We start from the raw sequence: 18819 nt of genomic DNA, 5'->3' as shown, positions 1-18819 counted from the left end.
GGCTTTCATTTCTGTAGAACCTGCCGATAATAAACGCAACTCACTTAATTATTTTAAAATATTGTATGTGTCCTGGTGGGGTTTTAAATATATATTCAGAAATTATTCAGGTTTCTTAAAAGTTTTTTGGAACTCAGGTTATCTGCAGATACCAAAAATAATCAAAAGACAGCTGTAGAAAATATTTCTGATAACAGTTTACTTGTAAAACCGGTACTGGGAGTCAAGGTGAAATTTCAGCAGCCCAAGAGAATGAGTGCAGGTGCAGCTGCAGCTGTAGGAGGATGGGGCTGTGGGATGGGTCTGTCGACACAGGGGAAAAAAAAAAGGTTGCCCTACAACGTTCTAATTTGTTCCATGAATCAGCTGAATTAATTTTATTACATGCACCAATAGGGTGGGGCTGGGCATGAGGAACGTGGAGTGTGGAAGGAGGCTCAGGGCTGAGACAGAAGGTTGGCGTGTGGAGGTGGGTGGGGGCTCTGGCTGGGGGGGTGTGGGGTTCCAGGGTGGGACAGGGAATGAGGGGTTCAGGGTGTTGGAAGGGGCTCTGGGCTGAGGTAGAGGGTTGGTGCAGGTGGGCTGCGGGCTCCAGCTCAGGGTGCGAGCTCTGGGATGGGGCTGAGGATGAGGAATTTGGGTGCAGACTGCCGTGGGGCTGCTGCAGGGGAAGGGGACTCTCGCCACCAGCACTCTCCCCCGCTTGCTGCAGCTCCAAGGCTTTGTGCAGGGGAGGAGACACTCATTTTGTCGCAGCTCCAGAGTTGGAGGGGTGAGGTATCTCTGCCTGCTGCAGCCCTTAGCACCTGTGTGGCCCTTGGTAGGCTGCTGTGCAGCTGCACAGCTTAGAAGCAGCTTAGCTGGCCCTGGTGCTTGCAGGGGCTTGGGTCTTGGGTCTCTGCAGGCTTTGGGGCTGACATCTATGCCCTAGAACCCCTCAGGGTGAGAAGCTTCTGGAGCTCAGGCTCAAGTCTCAGCCCAGAAATCTACAGGTAATGAAAGAACCCTGCCTCTCAAACCCTGAAAACCTACGTCAGCTAGCATGGGCCAGCTATGGGGTTTTTCCTTGCTATGCATGCAAGCCCACAGTGTATTTTCAGCAGGTTACACCAAGGGAAGACTTGGTAAGTAGATGAAACAGTAAGAATATATCAACCATTCCATTTCATAGGTAAATAATACTGATTTCAATCTTCTTTGCTCATTGCATCAGAATGTTGCTGTTCATTTCATCAAGGTCACCTGGTCCACAAAAGACTAGTCAAATCATCGTAGGCTGGACTGTTTTTTAAGGAGCAGGGGATGTGAAGCCTTGTTTGGAGAATTTCTAACTATAGGCAGTGATGTTAACTGCAGTAGTTTATTTTTTTAAATTATATAGGTATAATTACTAACTGGATACAAGACATGAGGTGACCGCTCTTTGATGTGGAATCTGGTTTTAGACATTTACAAGTTAAATGAGGCCCACACCAACTACTGAGATAATTTGGATGTTGATGAAACAAGGAAATAAGTTTTTGTGTATCTTTTTGCATATAAATCCAGTCTCCAAATATTGGCCACCCATGAGAATTTTTGCACTGAAAAAATTAACCCTGGTACGTTGCTCTGGGATAACCCATGAAGATGAGACACTCTGACTGATAAATTCTATCCATAAGATAAGTTTGAAATAAAAGTATTCAGAATTGAATCAAACTCATATTAATTTACTGAAAAGGACCCTTGGAACTATTGGACTATCATTTACTTAGCAAAACTGCATGGCTACATCTACACTAGCCCCAAACTTTGAAATGGCCACGCAAATGGCCATTTCGAAGATTACTAATGAAGCACTGAAATGCATGTTCAGCACTTCATTAGCATGTGGGCGGCCGCGGCGCTTCGAAATTGACACGGCTCGCGGTCGCGCAGCTCGTCTCGACGGGGCTCCTTTTTGAAAGGACCCCGCCTACTTCGAAGTCCCCTTATTCCCGTGCTCATGGGAATAAGGGGACTTTGAAATAGGCGAGGTCCTTTCGAAAAGGAGCCCCGTTGGGACGAGCCGCGCGGCCGCAAGCCACATCAATTTCGAAGCGCCGCAGCCGCCCTCATGCTAATGAAGTGCTGAATATGCATTTCAGCGCTTCATTAGTAAACTTCGAAATGGCCATTTGCGTGGCCATTTCGAAGTTTGGGGCTAGTGTAGACACGGCCCTATGATATAAAAGTTTCAAAGCACCAAAAATCAGAACGCAGTAGTATTCTTGAAGATGAAGTAAATATATATCTCATTAATTTTAAGAACAGTCTTATGTTGTCCTAATATTTACTGTTCTTTTCATTATCATTTTCATTTATTTGTTAAAGAAACTGGTAAGGTCATTAACCTTTCTTTAGTTTTAATTTATCATTAATAATTATCATCTGTCTGATTTTTCCTGATTTTTGTGCACTAATTTATAGCCACAATTAGAAAAGATAATCTTTGTGAAAAAAAGATCGTGTTAAGGCTCCTATGCTGATCTCAGAGAATATGTACAACTCTCTTCTATTCTGTATTTTTGGCATATGATTGAGAATGGACTGTGACCTATTTTTATTCTCTTTCTCCTCCCCCTTTTATTGGTAGAGGAGGTGAGGAAGGGAGGATTTCGTAGAAGGCTTAATTTCCTTGTCACTGCTGTCTTTTTATTGTATGGCTAGTTTTGGCTGTTTTCCTTTGAACATGTGAAATCTGTGGATATCATATATATAATCTGTTTAGCAAAAGGCAGTTGGACAAATGGCTGAGATTTTTGCTATTTTGTACCTTTGATATGGCCTAAAAGACTTGCTGCTGTGACAGTGAAACAGTATAATTTGTATATCACCTCAACAGCATGTTATTTGAGATCACATCTATCTCAGCTCTCCAGCAGAGTGGCTTTCACCTCATGTGTTAATTTATTCAGGTCATTGCATGATTTTAGTCATCACATAATTCTCGTCATTGCTACCTTCAAAAATCTAAATCACCGCAGTTTAGAAAGTATTGTATGTATTTTCTGCATTTTATAATACTTAAGCCCTTTTTGTTCTGTGCAGCAAAACCATTTATAAAGTTTATGAAGTAGAAAGTTGATAAATACAGGCACAATAAATGATATACAACCACAATAAATGGTATCCCACCTATTAACCTCTTTAAGCTTCAAAGACTGTGGCTGACAAAGGGGCATGGCAATTAAATGCCAACCTTTCCCTCTCCTGATCAGAAGACCCTTCTTTATATAGGTGATCGTGAATGCAGACCCATTTTTATGGGTATATAGACCCACTGATGGGCGTGTGGTGGGGGTAAGGGAGGCAATCGCCCCTGGGCCTGACCTTTCAAAGGGCCCCAGAACTGTGACCATTGCTGCTGCCAGAGTAGGAGTGGTAGCAGTTGGAGCTCCAGGCCCCTTTGAACACTGCACCGGCTGCCCACAACTGGAAGGGTGTGAGGGAGCTAGTGTTACAATCCAGGCAGAGCTAAGGTCTAACTGTCCTTGGCCCCGCGCCTTCGGCTCTTGGCCCCACCCCTTCACGGGGCGCAGAGCCAAGCCCCACTCCAATTTTGCCCCAGGGCCCACAGTGGCTTTCAGCTCTGCTGTGACTATAGGAGTACATCCTCTTCTCTATGATCCTGTGTAGAAATAGGTTTTTCCATTATTATTTTTTATGTATTTATTTAGTTTACTGTAATTCTAGTCATAGACCAGAGCCACACTGAACTGGTTTCTGTACATAGAACAAAAAGATGTCTGTGAATATTAATATTTTTTCTTCCTTCTTTCTAGAACTGGAGATAAGAAAACTATTTCCTGGAAGATCTTACCAAAGAAGCCTTGCAAAAATCTGATGAACACTTTAAATAACTTGTATCGGCAATTGGCAGAATGTGAGTTGGGCAGAAGTGTAGAAAAAACTTGTTCACTAACTGTGGTGCATTGAAGCTAACATGAACAGATTAGTAAATTTAGTTACAATACAATTTGCTAAAGGTATCCTTGGTGATTAATATTACAAAATGTTTTACAAAAAGGGGAAGATTTGCTTAAAACTTAAAGATTAGAAATAATTACCATTAGAACCTCAGAGTTCTGCAAGACACTTCAGGATTAGAGGTTGTCCATAACTCTGAAATGTTCATAACTCTGAACCAAGCACAATTTGAGTTCCAGATCCAGCAGCTGAAGCTCCAGGCCAGATTTCACCAACAGCTGAGTTCCCTTCTCAGTGGTGGCATGAGTTTGCAAGATTATCCCCCTCCTCTTTGGGTGAAAATAGCAGGTTGCCCTCCTGGAGAAAAGGGGATAAATACTGTCCTCCCCTCTCAGCTGGGAGAGGGGGGATTAAAAACCATCTCCATTTCTCTACTGGGGTGGGAGGTGCAGGGGTGTGGGGGCGGGGTTTAAAACAGTAAAGATTCTGGTGCAGCTCTTACTTTGCTGACTGGCTGTGGCTGCCTTAGTCTGTCAGCCCCAGCATCTTGATCCAAGTGGCGGTCCCGTGCAAGGGGTTTGGGATAGGCAGCTCAAATGTACTTTAAAGATAGGCACAGTATAGTATTTTTGCAGCTTTATTGGTTATGGTGGTTTTTGTCTCTGCTGCTGCCTGATCAATTTCTGATTTCATATGTGTCTGGTTAATTGGTCAGTCCATAAATCTGGTGTTAATATGTTGGAGGTTCTACTGTACTTGGCTTTTTAGGTGGGGAAACATCAAGAGAGAGGAAGCACTAGGGAAAAATCATCTTTTCACTCTTGCAATGACCTTTACAAAAAGTGAAAATGTGTGAGGTGAGGGGACGCCAGACCTAAAAGGAGGCCAAAATCTATAAAGTCTTGGCAGATTGCTCCATACGGACCATCCAATTGTCCTCATGCATCTGACACATTTGACAGTTGAGGTAGTTTTAGGCCCACAAGCTAATAGTGCTTGCTACCCTGATTATCCATTGCTCCATTCCTGTGCATAGTTCTATTGTACAGTTTGCATTTTTTTTGTATTCTTGGGGCAGCTGCCCACCCACTGGTGTAAGACAAGGCAGCTGGAGGGTTATGCTAGGGCTGCCATTGTGTGTTGGACAGTGGTGATGCAATTAGAGTAGCTGAAATCCAGTGCACACTGTTACTACTGTTCTGCACAGCCAGTACCAAGTGCAATGAGTGAGACCGCATAAAACTCTGCTGCTGGGATCTTGTGGGTATGTAGAAAAAATATTTTTAGAGAGTTGACATGCAGAAGCAGGAGATGATACAGAGATGAAGTTAAAATAGTAATACAGGCTAAATCCATACTTTTGAAAATCAAGAGGGCAATTTTTAATGCAACTTGTACATTGTTAGGAAACCAGTTGATATGATGGACTCTGATAATATGACCCTGTGCTATGAACTCAGAGGAGAATCTTAGATGCATTTTGATGTTTCTGATAATTAGAACCAGATCCAAATCCCATTAAAGTTAATTGGAGTCTTTCAGTTGACATTGATGGGCTTTGAATCAGGACCTTAAAAAGCAGAAATGTCTGAAATTCATGCAAGACTAAATTGTACTGTCAGAGATGGTAAATGGTTAAGGAATGGATTAAAATAGGAACAAGATGGAGTCTGTCCAAAGCAAGCGTGTTTTAATAGACGTTAATATACCTTTGCCCATATCTTAAAAATGGGCATCTAAAGTTAGAGTGGATACTTAGCACATCTGATAATCAGGAAGCTTACTTTGAGGCCTAGGTTCCTAATTTTAGGCATCTATTTTTGAAAAGCATGAGCACTGAGTGTATCAAAAATTAATAATGTCTTGCATTGGTCAGAACTGAAGAAAAGCAACATGCTCCATAAATTGCAGTATATAATAGTTAACATTAAACCATTATGAAGAACGTATAGTTTCCTGATGGCTACGTATAAACTTACAGTAACAATTTCTAAAATAAATACACTGTCTATATAGAATAAAATTGATTTCTCCTTGAATTTTCATCAAAGTCTAAGTTCATAAGAACATGGTTTCTAGTGGCTTGGGAATCAGGGTCCTAATGGCTTTGTATGGCAATTAAAGGCATCTTCATAAGAATAGGGACATTCCTTTACCAAAGTGCCCCTATTTCTCTTTACACTTATTGTGCTGTACTGTTCTCCTGATGGTTGCTATGTGCATTTTAATGGTTTTGGGTGAGTTTGTATGAGTATGTATAAATATCTCTTTTTGGTGCTTTGGAGAAAAAGGCATATTCAATTATATGCATTCCACGTGTGATTATCATATTCTTAAAGGCCAATTATTTTACCAAATAACTGTATAATTTTTAACAGTCTGTAAACTACCCCTTTATTAGCATGTCACTAGCTGTGTCCATACTAATTCTGTCTTTGTTTCCATTGTAACTATACTGAAAAAGTAAATGTGTTTGTCTGTCTGTCCCTTGTAAAACCCATGGGCTAGTGATTTGTGTGTTGTAATGCTAAATTAATCATCCTACTTCACGATTCAATTTAAACCATATATATATGTAGACTGTTACAATATGTGGATTTTTATCCTGTTGGGTTCACTTATCACCCAGTAAGATAAGAAGGAAATCCTAGCCTGTGTCAACACTAAGAATTTTTAAATATTGATCTAGGGCAGGGATTCCCAACCTGTGGGTCGTGACCCAAACATGGGTCTCAGTTAGATTTGTTACTGGTCGCCAGCAGCTCAGAGCTGCATGTGGCTCTTAAAGAAGCCATTTGCAACTCCTTAACACTGCCACATCCAGCAGCTGTCTCTATCAATAAAAAAACAATTACACATTACAAAGACAGCTTCTCCACCTTTGACATTGTAGCCATCTCAGGCAGGCCATGTAATAGACTCTTGCAGTAAGTAATTTTCACGCCCGCACCCCATCCTTTCCCTCTTTTGTCCCCCCTTCTATTCTGTGTAGCTGATTTGTCAGTTTTTATTTTTTGTTTGTATGTCCCCTCAGCCCTGAATGTGACTCACGCAGCCCCTGCAGCCTCTGAATGTGATCCTCCCAGCCCCCACAGCCCAAGTGTGACTCCCACAGGCTGACTGTGACTCCACAGCCTCTGAGTGTGTCTCCCCCAGCCCCCAACCCCCAGCCCTTGAGTGTGCCCCCCAGCCCCTGAATGTGACTCACCCAACCTTTCCAGCCTCTGTGTGTGACCCCCCAGACCCTGAATGTGACTCACTCAGCCCTCCCAGCCTCTGCATGTGACTCCCCCAGCCTATGTGACACCCCCCACAACCCCCAAGCCCTTGAGTGTGACTCCTCCCAGCTCCTCCAGCTTCTGAGTGTAGGGTTTGTTGTCAGATGCTACCAGTGTGGTGCTCTGCTCTCTCCAATGTTGGTATCACTCGGCTGCGTGCGTGTTCCCTCTGTCTGCTGCCCCAGCTCTGCAGATAGCCGACACAGCAGACCCAAAGAGAATCCCCAGTGACCGCAGAGTCTAGTAAGGTGCGAAGGCATGTCGGCCAGGTTTATTGCCGTATTGGACACAATAGTAGTTCCCTGTAGACTTCTTAGTCTAAGTCAGGGCATACTACAAATATGCACCCACGATCAATGGACTCGGCTCAGTCAGTGGCAGGACTTTCCACTACCCCCTTGGCCAGACCCAGACCACACCCCAGGAGTACATTCTTATACACAGGTACAAACAATTTACACATCACTCCTGACGTATTAAGGTACAACCCTTCTACGTAGTCAGGTAGGTGCCACCTCTCATCTTGTACATGTTGGTTCGAACAAAACAACTCTATTCATCATATTACCCTTTTGCCCCTGTCATTGGGATGGGTCGGCCTATTCTTTCTTATCTGTGGAATGTTCCAGGGTAGGGTGCTCTGGTACCATGTACCCACTTCAATATGCTAGGTAGATATGTTTATGCAACATCAACCCTCTTTTTGCCAACTTCTGTGATCAATGCATTCCTTTAGCTCACAGCTGCACTTTGCTTTCTGTTAGCAAAGTCTTGACCATTACTTTGGTTCAGGCCTAAGGCCTCATACTGGGCCTGTACTTACTACAGGATTTAAGCTGGGGGAGTGGCGGGGACATGGTTTGGGGATGAGGATCTTTCCCTCACCACAACTCAGATCAACTATAATAATAAAATAATAATAAACTATAAGCACAGTGTGATTATTTTATTGTTATTAATATATTTTCCCTTTTTCTATGAAACAGCTACTAGGAGTATAAAAACATGAGGGGGTCCAATTTTATATTGTTGTCTCAGGTGTAAAATTAATTACTTACAGCACTGCCCTCCCCTTCCCCCTCCCCCCCTGCCATTTTTGAATTGCCTTCGGTCACCAAGTCTTCCTGAATCGTCAAAATGGGTCCCAGTCTGGAAAAGGTTGGGAACCGCTTATATATGGGAATGTGATAACACTATTATTGTTCACAGTTCAGCAAAGACCAAGAGAAGATGCATTAATGGAATTAGCAATGAACGATTATGACTTTAACTCGGGGAAGAAGTTGCATTTGTTAGATTTGGAGATCCAGGAGGCATTTCTTTGTTTCATGGCTTCACTATTAAAAGGTTACAGGTCGTACCTAAGGCCAATAACACAGGCACCTTCTGAGACAGCTACAGATGCAAGTTCCCTCTTTGAACTACAAGGTAAAGGGTCATATTCTTGCTATTTAATCATAAACTAATAAAATATGTAAAAACTACTTTTCACTGAAGTGATGAAGAAACAATATTCATGTGGCTGTGTTAAATGAAAAAATTTAAAACACTGCAGCAGTAGTAAACAAAAATGGTACGATGTCTTTGGCAAAACAGTACTGAAAAGGTAAAATGTTTCTAATTAATAGTATTTGTTAACAAAGTAATTATAGAGAACTTTCATAAAAATTGCTAGTTTTTAAAGATAATTTTATATAATTTCTGCAACCATTATCCTGCTGGCTAGTCAACTATGTACTGTTTCCCTTGCTTTGAAGAGTTCTACATGCATATGCTTTTTTTATAGGGTTTTTAAAAAGTCGAGATCGGTCTCATCAAAAATTCTACACATCAATGACCAAAACTCAGATGTTCATTCGCTTCATTGAAGAATGTTCCTTTGTTAGTGATAAGGATGCAAGCCTTGCATTTTTTGATGATTGTGTAAATAAAGTAAGTGTGTTTATAGTACTTGATTTAGCTTGTTCCATTGGTCACTTCCACAGGTACGGTAGACAGCATAATATGTTTATTTATATAATTAAAATAACCTTGATATAGCTTCACTGTAGATTATTTCCATTTCTGCTTTTTCCCTTCTGTTTCACTTATATTTTCTGGTGCCCTAGTGTAACTGTCACTCAGTCACTTTCCACTGTTGTGGAAGTGAAAATTCAGGTAAAGTGAATAGTTAGAGCCCATATATTAAAAAATGCATCTCCAGTGCCCTATACATGAATGCAGGTTGTGAGTCATACATGCACATAAATAGACATTTTGGAAGTTTTGCCCCATATTAAGAAATATGATATTCCTAATAATTTGAGTTGTCTTTCTTCCTACAGTTCACTAGGCCAATACCACAATTATTAAATCATAATTTTGTATAGGATATGTGATATTTTATATAATTGTTTGAAAGTTAATATTAACTCCCTGATAAACTGAATGGTATCAGTTAGTTTTTTGTTTACTGTATAGTAAACACTGAGTCCCCTTGATTCTTGCTAATATTGAGTTGATTTCTTTTAATCAGTTCTACATCAGCACCTGCATCTTTCCTAAATTATTAATTTTAAAAAGTTGTTTTAGTGCAGTCCCTCTGATGTAAAATGAGAACATTTATCTGTATCATTATTCTTTACACTTCTAGGCAAAATATTCTGTTTACACCTTGTATATTTCCTAATTCCTAGGGATATTTAATAGCACGTGTATCTGGCATGGAATTCTTCTGGTAGCAAAATACATTGTTATAGATTCCATATTGCATTTAATGAAATACTCTTTATTGCTCTAGTTACTTATTACTAGGCTGTGCCCATATCCGTAACACACATCAAAGAGGAAAATTAATTCTGTCAGATACATGTGGGAATTCTTTACAATTGTCAGTGGTATCTTTCAGCAGCTTATTGACCAACAAATAAGAACTTGTCTACACAGGAACACTCAGAAAAATTAACCCAGCTCAACTTAATTTATTAATTTTAATTTGGTTCATTAAACCATACTAAGACCCTATATACACATTCTTACTCAGTATTAAAGTACCCTTCATTCAGTTTCTTAATTTGTTCCAAAGTTAATTTTTGTGCATATTGTTGATATTGCCCAAAATAATGCGCACACACTCAATTGTCATGTTATGATTGTTTTATGAAAACACTTGTGTCGCACTCTTACTGATAAGTTAGTTCCATATGCAAAAGTGAGTACCCAAAATTAGCTTGACACTGACTAAAATTTCTACCTCTGCTTTTCTGCATTAAGCAAGAGGAACATCTGTTTAGTTGCAACTCATAATTTTAAATATCTTATATTATTAATATTCCAGTGTGACAAAAGGTTCCTTTTAATATTGTAAAAAATATAAGACTTATTTGTTGTCTTACTAGGTCCCTGGAACATTCTGTTCTGGGACATGGATGTATAAGCAATTCATGCTATTTTCTAGAATTTCCTGTAAAGTAGGTCACCTGATGTTTGTTCCACAAGAATTAATGTTAATGTTTATTAGAATAATTACTTGTTCAGGGGCCAAAGCACAGGAAAATCTGACTGAAGTGTGTACTTTGGGGAAAAAAAAATCTGAGAACAAGTTTGATTTATTGTACGGGAGGACATGATTCGTATTTTATGAAGTGGTGTAATTTTTCATGATCCTCTCCTTATTCGCTTTTCCAGCCTTAGGTCAGTTTCCATAGTTGTCCAGGAGCAAATTAATGAATAAAAGCATAATTGTATATGTTTGTAGACCCTGGATTGATTTAATTAAATATTTATTTTAAACATTCAAGATATCGTCACAATTTAACAGAAAAAAAATCTTTAACTGTCTTCCTAGTGAAGAATGTGACCCATGTTAGATTATTTAAAAGAGGAAAATAGCAGACAGGCAAGACTGTACTCTGAGTAACGCTGCTAAGTAGCATTCAGACACAATCACAGTGCAGACTAATTGTGTCTCTGTTGGTTTGGGTTTTTTTTTCTAAAGATAAGATTGTTATACAGAGGCCAAGCTCACTTTCCTACATCTCATTTTATTTTATTGAATAGTTTCAGTGTGCACATAAATCAGTGTCATAGCTAAAATTATTATTCTCAGAGTTCAAACAATACTTTGAAAGAGGAACTCTTAGTTGGTGCTGCCACTATACAATCAGGAAATAGTCTATGCAGGTCTTAAGACAAAGCAAGAAGTTTTACTTATAGAAAAGAATGAAAAGGCAGAGTGTTCGAGAGAGAGACTGTGTTGCGAACTCATTTATTCCTGTCCTAGTCCTTTTCTGCTTTGTTCTGTGGGCAGCTACAGTATGTCTGTTTCCAATCTCTCTTACAAAATGGGGATAATATGTACTGGCTCACCAAGATGTTGTGAGAGTAAAAGTCTTATACAATTCTTTATAGTAGTGCTTGCATTGGTGCCTTTCATCTAAGTATTTTCATGGTCTTTAGAAAAGTGGGCAGCTATTTTTAAAGGTAGGGAAACTGAGGCATGGGAAAATGTATTATGCAGCTAGGATTTGCTAATTAATGTGGGGCAATATCCTTCAGCCCGATCTTTTTCAATAGGATAAGTAGATCTTTACAGAGGGAATTCTTCGACTTGAGAATAATAGGTAGTATGGCCCTTTCACACTGTATTCCTTGGACCCCTTATACCTGACAATGTCTTTGGGTTTAGGATATAAGGTTAAAAATGCAAGAAATATATTATAAGAAAATCAACAGTTAGCTTGGTCATTGTCCTTCTTCCCCTCCGATGGCAAGATATGTATATTGGCGATCAGATCATGACTGGAACAATGCAAAAGGACCTGTGTGGCTGTTTTTGAATACAACTGGATGATAAAATTGCCTACCACTATCAAGTTCATCTTTCAGATAGCCAATTTTATGATATGTGCAGCTGGAGCTAGTTTGATGGCCCAGTTCCATACCCCCACCATAGGAGCATTTGCCATATTCTATGGCTTGTGTGCAACTCAGCTGCAATTTTTGACTATTGTGTCGTAATTCAAATAAGGTCTTAGACATTGCTGATTTGTTCCATAAGATCTCATTTTTCCTGAAACTTTTCAGAAATGGCTCACTTTGTATAAACTACTGAGTTTAATATACTTTATTGTTGAAACCAAAAATAAAAACTTGTTTCTCTGGTTTCTTTAAATCTTTAGAAACATTGAAATTATGAAGTAAAGTTTGATTTTTGCTATTTAAAAAGCCATATGTTCTTGTTGTTCACATGATTAAATTACTAATCCTCTCAATCTCTCTCATGAAGTAAAATACATAATTAACAGCATCTCCATGTACCAGAAAAGTTGTGCTTATCAAATACTAACTATTTTCAAGGATCCTTTCCAAACTATATTAAGTATGTATATGTTACTATGAAATTTATTTTAATTGTATATTGCTTGAGGAATCTGCTTTTTCTGTATTTGAATCTGCAATTGCTGAACTTTCAGGAATCACAGTATCAATCTGTAGGTTTCATATTTCAAGTTCAGCCAAGTACTTTTCTATTTAAAAAAAAAACAAAACCTTTGCAAAAAGGTTTTGTAAAAGAGATTGTAGCCAGTGACTTTATTACAAATAAAGAATGGGTTCAGAGCACATAATTTTCCTTACAATATTGTATATTTAGAATAGTACAAGATGTTTTGACTTACAGGATGCATGGACAAATTATTTCAGAACAGCTAATTAGATTGGGAAATTGGCACTGGAATGTGCAGCCTGTGGTCTCCATGAGCTCCAGTTGAAATCCAACTCGGACTAGTAATTGACAGCAGTTAATTAGGTCGTGTGAAGTGACACTTTAGTTAGTTTATTGGTATTACAGGGTTGACCACCACGTATAGGAAAACAAAGAACCAAATTATAATAATTCATTGGAACAGTGTCTGAATCTAGTTCCTCGGGGACATATTTCCTCTTCCGTCTCCATTGCTATTGACTCATTAGCTTCTTTGTGAAGAATAGGCTGTCTGTTCACCCTTTGGAGTCATCACATTTAGGTCAGGCATGGAGCAGCCTAGAGAAGCCTTTGCTGCTGTTGCTCATGGTATGCTTATGTGAATAAAGAGAAGACTTCAGTCTGTAGGTCCTTCAGTATGGAAGATTTGACCATCACTAAATTTATTTGAAAGTTACTTCTAGAATATAGCCATTAATTAGTGTGCATCTTCCTGAATTTTAGTGGAGGTTGGGTATTTTTTTTTAAATTTAAAATCTACATAAGCATGAAAGTACCACTAGCTGCTATTGAAACTTGTTTACACTTGGTTGTGCTCTGTCTCTATATTTGCTGGCTGTGACGTAGGAGATATATCTGTTAGATCAAGTTAGACCAAAAACTGTCAGAGAATATGGCAGAATATTTTGAAATTTCTACAGATAACTCTGAATTAGATGTGTCCTTTTTAATTTTTGATACTCTGATGCTTAAAATGGGCCGATGATGATATTTTCTCTATCAAAAGAGAGCAAGGGCACATTTTTAGATCATTTCAATGAATGTGATATAGATGTCATGGTATTGGAGTTGAACACAGCAGCTACAAAAATTGAGCGTTTTTGATGTCTTAGGAAGGAAGCAGACTTTCCTTGATGTCTATTCATTGTTATGGTAGAGGTAAATTATGTTACCAGCAAAGGGGAAAAAAAATGCTGCAGGGACAGAAGCCAGAAGTAATTTTGGACCTAAGCAGAGGTTGAATAGTGACAGAGAGAGAGCCATGTTAGCCTGTATTCTATCAAAACAAAAAAGCATTCATGTTGCACTTTAAAGAGTAACAAAGTGATTTGTTAGGTGATGAGCTTTCGTGGGACAGACCCACTTTTTCAGATCATAGCCTTACCAGAACAGACTTTGGCAAAGGTTGTTCATGTGATCAGTCAGCATTTCTTGCAAGAGAGAGCAAGAGAGAACCAGAGCAAAATTACAGGTCCCTTCTGTGTCTGTGATAGATAGGGCCCTGCCATATTCACAGCTGTGACAAATATGTTTCAAACCCTGAAATCTGGTTCCCTCTCTCACTTGTGAAATCTAATATTTTGTTTAATTTTACTCTATACTGTAGAGATTTAATGGAAGAAACCAGTGTTTCTCCAAATGGAAGTCCTAATCTGAAAAAGGGATTGCAAGATTGTTGTAGCAGGGCAGGTGAAGTGGGGTGTTATTGTATTGCCACTCTGTCTTCTGCACTGCCTCCAGGTGTCTGAAGAGTGGTGACTGCTGGCCAAGGGCTCCTACCTGAAGGCAGTAGCACAGAAGTAAGGGTGGCAATTCCAGACAATGCCACCCCTTACTTCTGTGTGTCTGCTGATGGTGACACTGCTTTCAGAGCTGAGCTCCTGACTGGTAACTGCTGCTGTCCAGTTTCCCAGCTCTGACAGCAATGGTGGTGCCAACATAAAAATGGCAATACTGTGACCTCCCTACACTAAGCTTGCAGCCCCTTCAAGCCCCACTTTTGATCAGGACCCTACTTTTGCAGCACCATTAAATGCCTGAAATCATGAAATTTACAACTTCAGAAATTCTCTGACCGTTAATTTGATAGGACCCTAATTATAAGACTGAACAACCTTGCAAGTATTACAGTATATTGGTTGCTGGTGTTATGCCATCAAAGTGAAGTCCTGAATAGGATCCTGATTGGAAATGGCATGAGTTATAGAGATGCTGCTGAGCGTCCGTTGCACCTGTTAACTTGAATGGGTGTTGGTAATGCTGAGTGCACTTGAAATCAAACTTGAAGCTTTTGTCTCTCCCTGAAATGGGTGAATTTACCATTTTGTACAGTATTCATAGAGAAATACATGTTTACATGAACCGAATATCTCCTAAAGATCCATGATGTGTAATAAGCTTATTAAAAGTAGCTGAAAGCTTATACAGTAGATGGCTAAGTTTAGGTATGTGCTCAGTAACTCTCTTTCACATCAGATTACAAAGGTAGACATCTGAATTGGAGTTCATTGACAAGTTTGATACCTATCACCATGGACACATCAAAGATCTCAATTATCTTATGCGTTACAAGGACAACTTCCCCACCTTCTGCGGGGATAACAGACATCCCACTTAACTTAATTGACACTTCCCAGAGGGTTTTTTCTTCTCTCTGCCCCTCTTTCTTTTCACCAACCCACCTTCCTTTTTACTTTTTGCATTTCACCGATTCCTTGGTTTTCTTTCAGTTTTCCTCTCAGTTCTGCTCCAGAATCTGAAGAAGTGGATCTTTCCAATGAAAGCTCCTTGCCAAATAAATGATATTGTTAATCTTTTAAGGTGCTACAGGACTGCTTGCTTTGTTTTGAGAAGATACAGGCTAACATGGCTTACCTCTCTTTCAAGGAGAAAAGACTGAGGATAAAAATCCAGTACATTGTCTTACTGACAAGGGAGCCTGCCATATACTTGACATACATGATAAAAGGCTGTCGCATGACTTAAATTTTAATTCCAGTCCCCTTTTTGTTTTTATCTCAGTGGTTCACTTCACAGCTACACAGCCATTCATATATTTAAATGTTGGTGTTGGACGAATAAAATATATCCTAGGTGAGAAATAGCAATTTCATGTTATCTGACAGGCTACAGTTTTCTGTTCAACTGCTCCTGAGACACACACAGGGTTCAAACTATTAATGCTAACATCTGTTGGCATGTGGTAAAAATTCTCTTCTTTTACTCTTCTTCTGTTCTTGTCAGTGAAACAACCATACTTTCTTGTAAGAATGTTTCTGTGGCTCAAGGAATGGAAAGAAAAGCTTTCAGTAATAATGTTAGGTAACCTCTGCTTCCTTTTGGTTCTTGAGTAAAACAGCAATTTTTGTTTTGCCTAATTGAATTTTACAGCTGAGTTCAATTCTTCCTGTCTTACAGGGAGTCAGAAAGTTTGAGGATCAACCATTATTTCGGATAAGTCAGATGGCTTAAATCTAGCATCTCTTTAAATATGTGTATGCTTAAGCAGGCAGAAGGAGTTGCCAGTTTATAGCAATTACGGAAGTTAATGACTGTGTAAGAAACTGAAATTGCTATGCAGAAGCTATTTGTTTTCACTGAATTACACATTTTAGTCAGGCTTCCGTTACCAGTCCAGTCAGCAATCAAGCTGGAATAGAAGAAACTCGCTAAATTTTCATCTTGGAAAATTAGTTAGGAGCAATTTCTGCTGTTGCCACACAGGTCTCCAATGGCTTACCTCTGAAAGATGATATTCTTCACTAAACCAAATATTCTGGACAGGTAAAGGGATCCATTAGGACAGAAAATGGCTATGAACTTACATGAATGATAACCAAATTCATCATTAAGCAGATAAATATTCTGAGGTAGATATCTCAAAGGTGACCATCAGGTCAGAGTTGAAGTGCTAAAATTAATTACAGATGAAGCATCCAAGTCTCAAAAGTTGTCTTTTGTAGTAGCACTCCTTCCCTAAATGGGGAGCTGTCATATAAATTCTGACTGGAGAAAGGTTTTAGCAAAAAACGCAGATCAATATAACATAGCTAATCCTCATTTAACCTCCTCCCAACAACTGTGCCTCTTAATCATCACCGTGCCAGGAGTTCTTCCACATGTGGGTCAGAAGTCACCAGTATGGTGTCCTGACAAGTATCTTGCTCTGCTCAATGATGATAAACATTCAGCTGTGTGCATGTGCTCCCCCAGTGTGTTGCACGGGTTCTGCACAGGTAGCCAGCACAGCAGACTCCAAGGGAACTCCCAGAGACGACAAAATCAGATAAGGTGCAAAGACGCCAGGCCAGATCTATTGTAAACAAACCACAGTAATAGAGCCTGGTAGCCTCTGCAAGGCTGCTGAGAATATGTGCCTATGATAAAGGACTAAGCTCAGTCAGGGAGGTTTCCTGTTGCCCCGCAGGCTGGACAAAGCTAGCATCTCCAAGACACATGTTTATACATAGTTACAAACAAGTTGCCCATCACCCCAATGTACCAGGGTGTCACCCTGATGTTGCCTAGATACCACCCATTACTTTGCATCTGGTGGTTCGATCAAAACACCTCTATCCATCATGCTGTCATTTTAGACTCTGTTCAGAAGCTGGGTCAGTATGTCCCTGTTATCTGTGCGGAGTGTATTGGTACCAAGATGCTTCTTAACAAGGTGTTGTAACTATCCTTCTGGAATGTGCTTCCAGCCTGTGCCTAATACCAATTAATGTTTTTGCACTATCAGTCTTGTTCCTGCCAGATTTTGTTGGCAGGGCCTACCTCTTGCTCGCAAGTTAACTTTGTTAAGCATTAGTGAAGTCATGACAATCATTGGCGAAACCTCAGGCCTCAGACCAGGCCAGTGGCTTAAGTTTTAAGCCCTCCTCTTACTATACCAAATAGTCTTTTGTTCAAATTGCATAGTGTTTGCCTATGCCATGCAGTAGACTGATATTATTTTCTTATAACCAAATATAACTTTAACTAGCTGCTGTAATTACATTTCTGTAGGTAGATATGGACAGGAGTGCTGAAACACGGCTTATAGAGCTGGACGAGTCCTACAAGAGTGAACATACCGTTTTCATAACACCGCCTGAGATCCCTCACCTACCTAATGGTGAAGAGCATCCTTTGCAATACAGGTACTCAAGGGAGCAGAATAAGATACTTGCAAATAACAACAATATGTGCTCTGTTGCCTTTCTGCGGCTCATTTGCGGAGCTGTACTGTGATAATTGTAGAACATGGCATTTTAGTCTCACAATTTTTGATTCTGTAAAAAGCAACTTACAGGTGAAAAGCCTGCTGTGCCAGCTGAACTGAAGCTTGAACGACTTTCATTTGTGTGGCCATCAAATTACTTTATTTGGTATTTTACTCTTAGTTGCACTGACCTAATATTTATATCAAAATTTTTGAAAATTCAGGGCCTTAGTCTGCAGTTTACAGAAGACCACTTGTAAAATATTCAGTGTCCATCACAGAATAATAGAACTAGAGGGAAGCTTGAGAAGTCATTAAGTGCAGTCATGAAGTGCACACATGGCAGGAACAAGTAGTATCTGAACCATCTCTGACAGGTGTTTTGTCCAATTTGCTCTTAAAAACTTCCAGCGATGGAAATTCCACAACCTCTCTAGTTAATTTATTTCACTCATTAACTACACTGACAGTTACAATGTTTTTCAGCTCCTGTTGGTTTGAGTACAAGCTGAGCATGGTTACTGCTTTGCAGGAAACCCGGCATTTCACTGAATCAGGCTCTTGAGTTAAAACTGATGTTATTAATTTAGTAATTACATGTCAGATTAGATTATTTCTATTGACATCTTTGTTATATCGCTAGATTAAATTGGACTTGTATAGCTGGGTAATCTCATTTTATCTTTCAGATTTGTTTTGTAGTGGATATATTGATTTTTGTGGGCCCTGTGTTCTTTGTTCATTAGAAACTAAATCAGCACGTTTCTTCTTCTAGCTACAGTCAATTCTAATACATTTGGCTTGTACTAATTTATTGGAATACTAGTAAAGAAAAACTGATACTTAAGAATCAAAATTGGTTAAGTAAGTAGACGTAACAAGTGAAGAGCTTGTGTGTTTATGGAAGGCACCCAGAATAT

General features: G+C 39.5%; 1 protein-coding gene across 5 annotated transcripts in view; it reads left to right on the top strand.

The window, feature by feature from the left end:
• Positions 1 to 18819, top strand: part of DENND4A (DENN domain containing 4A) — a 140566-nt gene that overhangs the window by 85734 nt on the left and 36013 nt on the right. For all 5 annotated transcript variants that reach the window (XM_075006407.1, XM_075006409.1, XM_075006408.1 and 2 more), the window contains 4 exons: positions 3807 to 3907; positions 8439 to 8657; positions 9016 to 9161; positions 17704 to 17837. In XM_075006407.1, the coding sequence (XP_074862508.1) occupies positions 3807 to 3907; positions 8439 to 8657; positions 9016 to 9161; positions 17704 to 17837 (600 nt within the window). The remainder of the gene's footprint in view (positions 1 to 3806; positions 3908 to 8438; positions 8658 to 9015; positions 9162 to 17703; positions 17838 to 18819) is intronic.

This window comes from Carettochelys insculpta, chromosome 12 (assembly GCF_033958435.1).
Source record: "Carettochelys insculpta isolate YL-2023 chromosome 12, ASM3395843v1, whole genome shotgun sequence".
Classification (NCBI taxonomy): Eukaryota; Metazoa; Chordata; order Testudines; family Carettochelyidae; genus Carettochelys; species Carettochelys insculpta.
The sequence above is the reverse complement of the archived record's forward strand: the minus strand, read 5'-3'. Positions and strand labels throughout refer to the sequence as shown.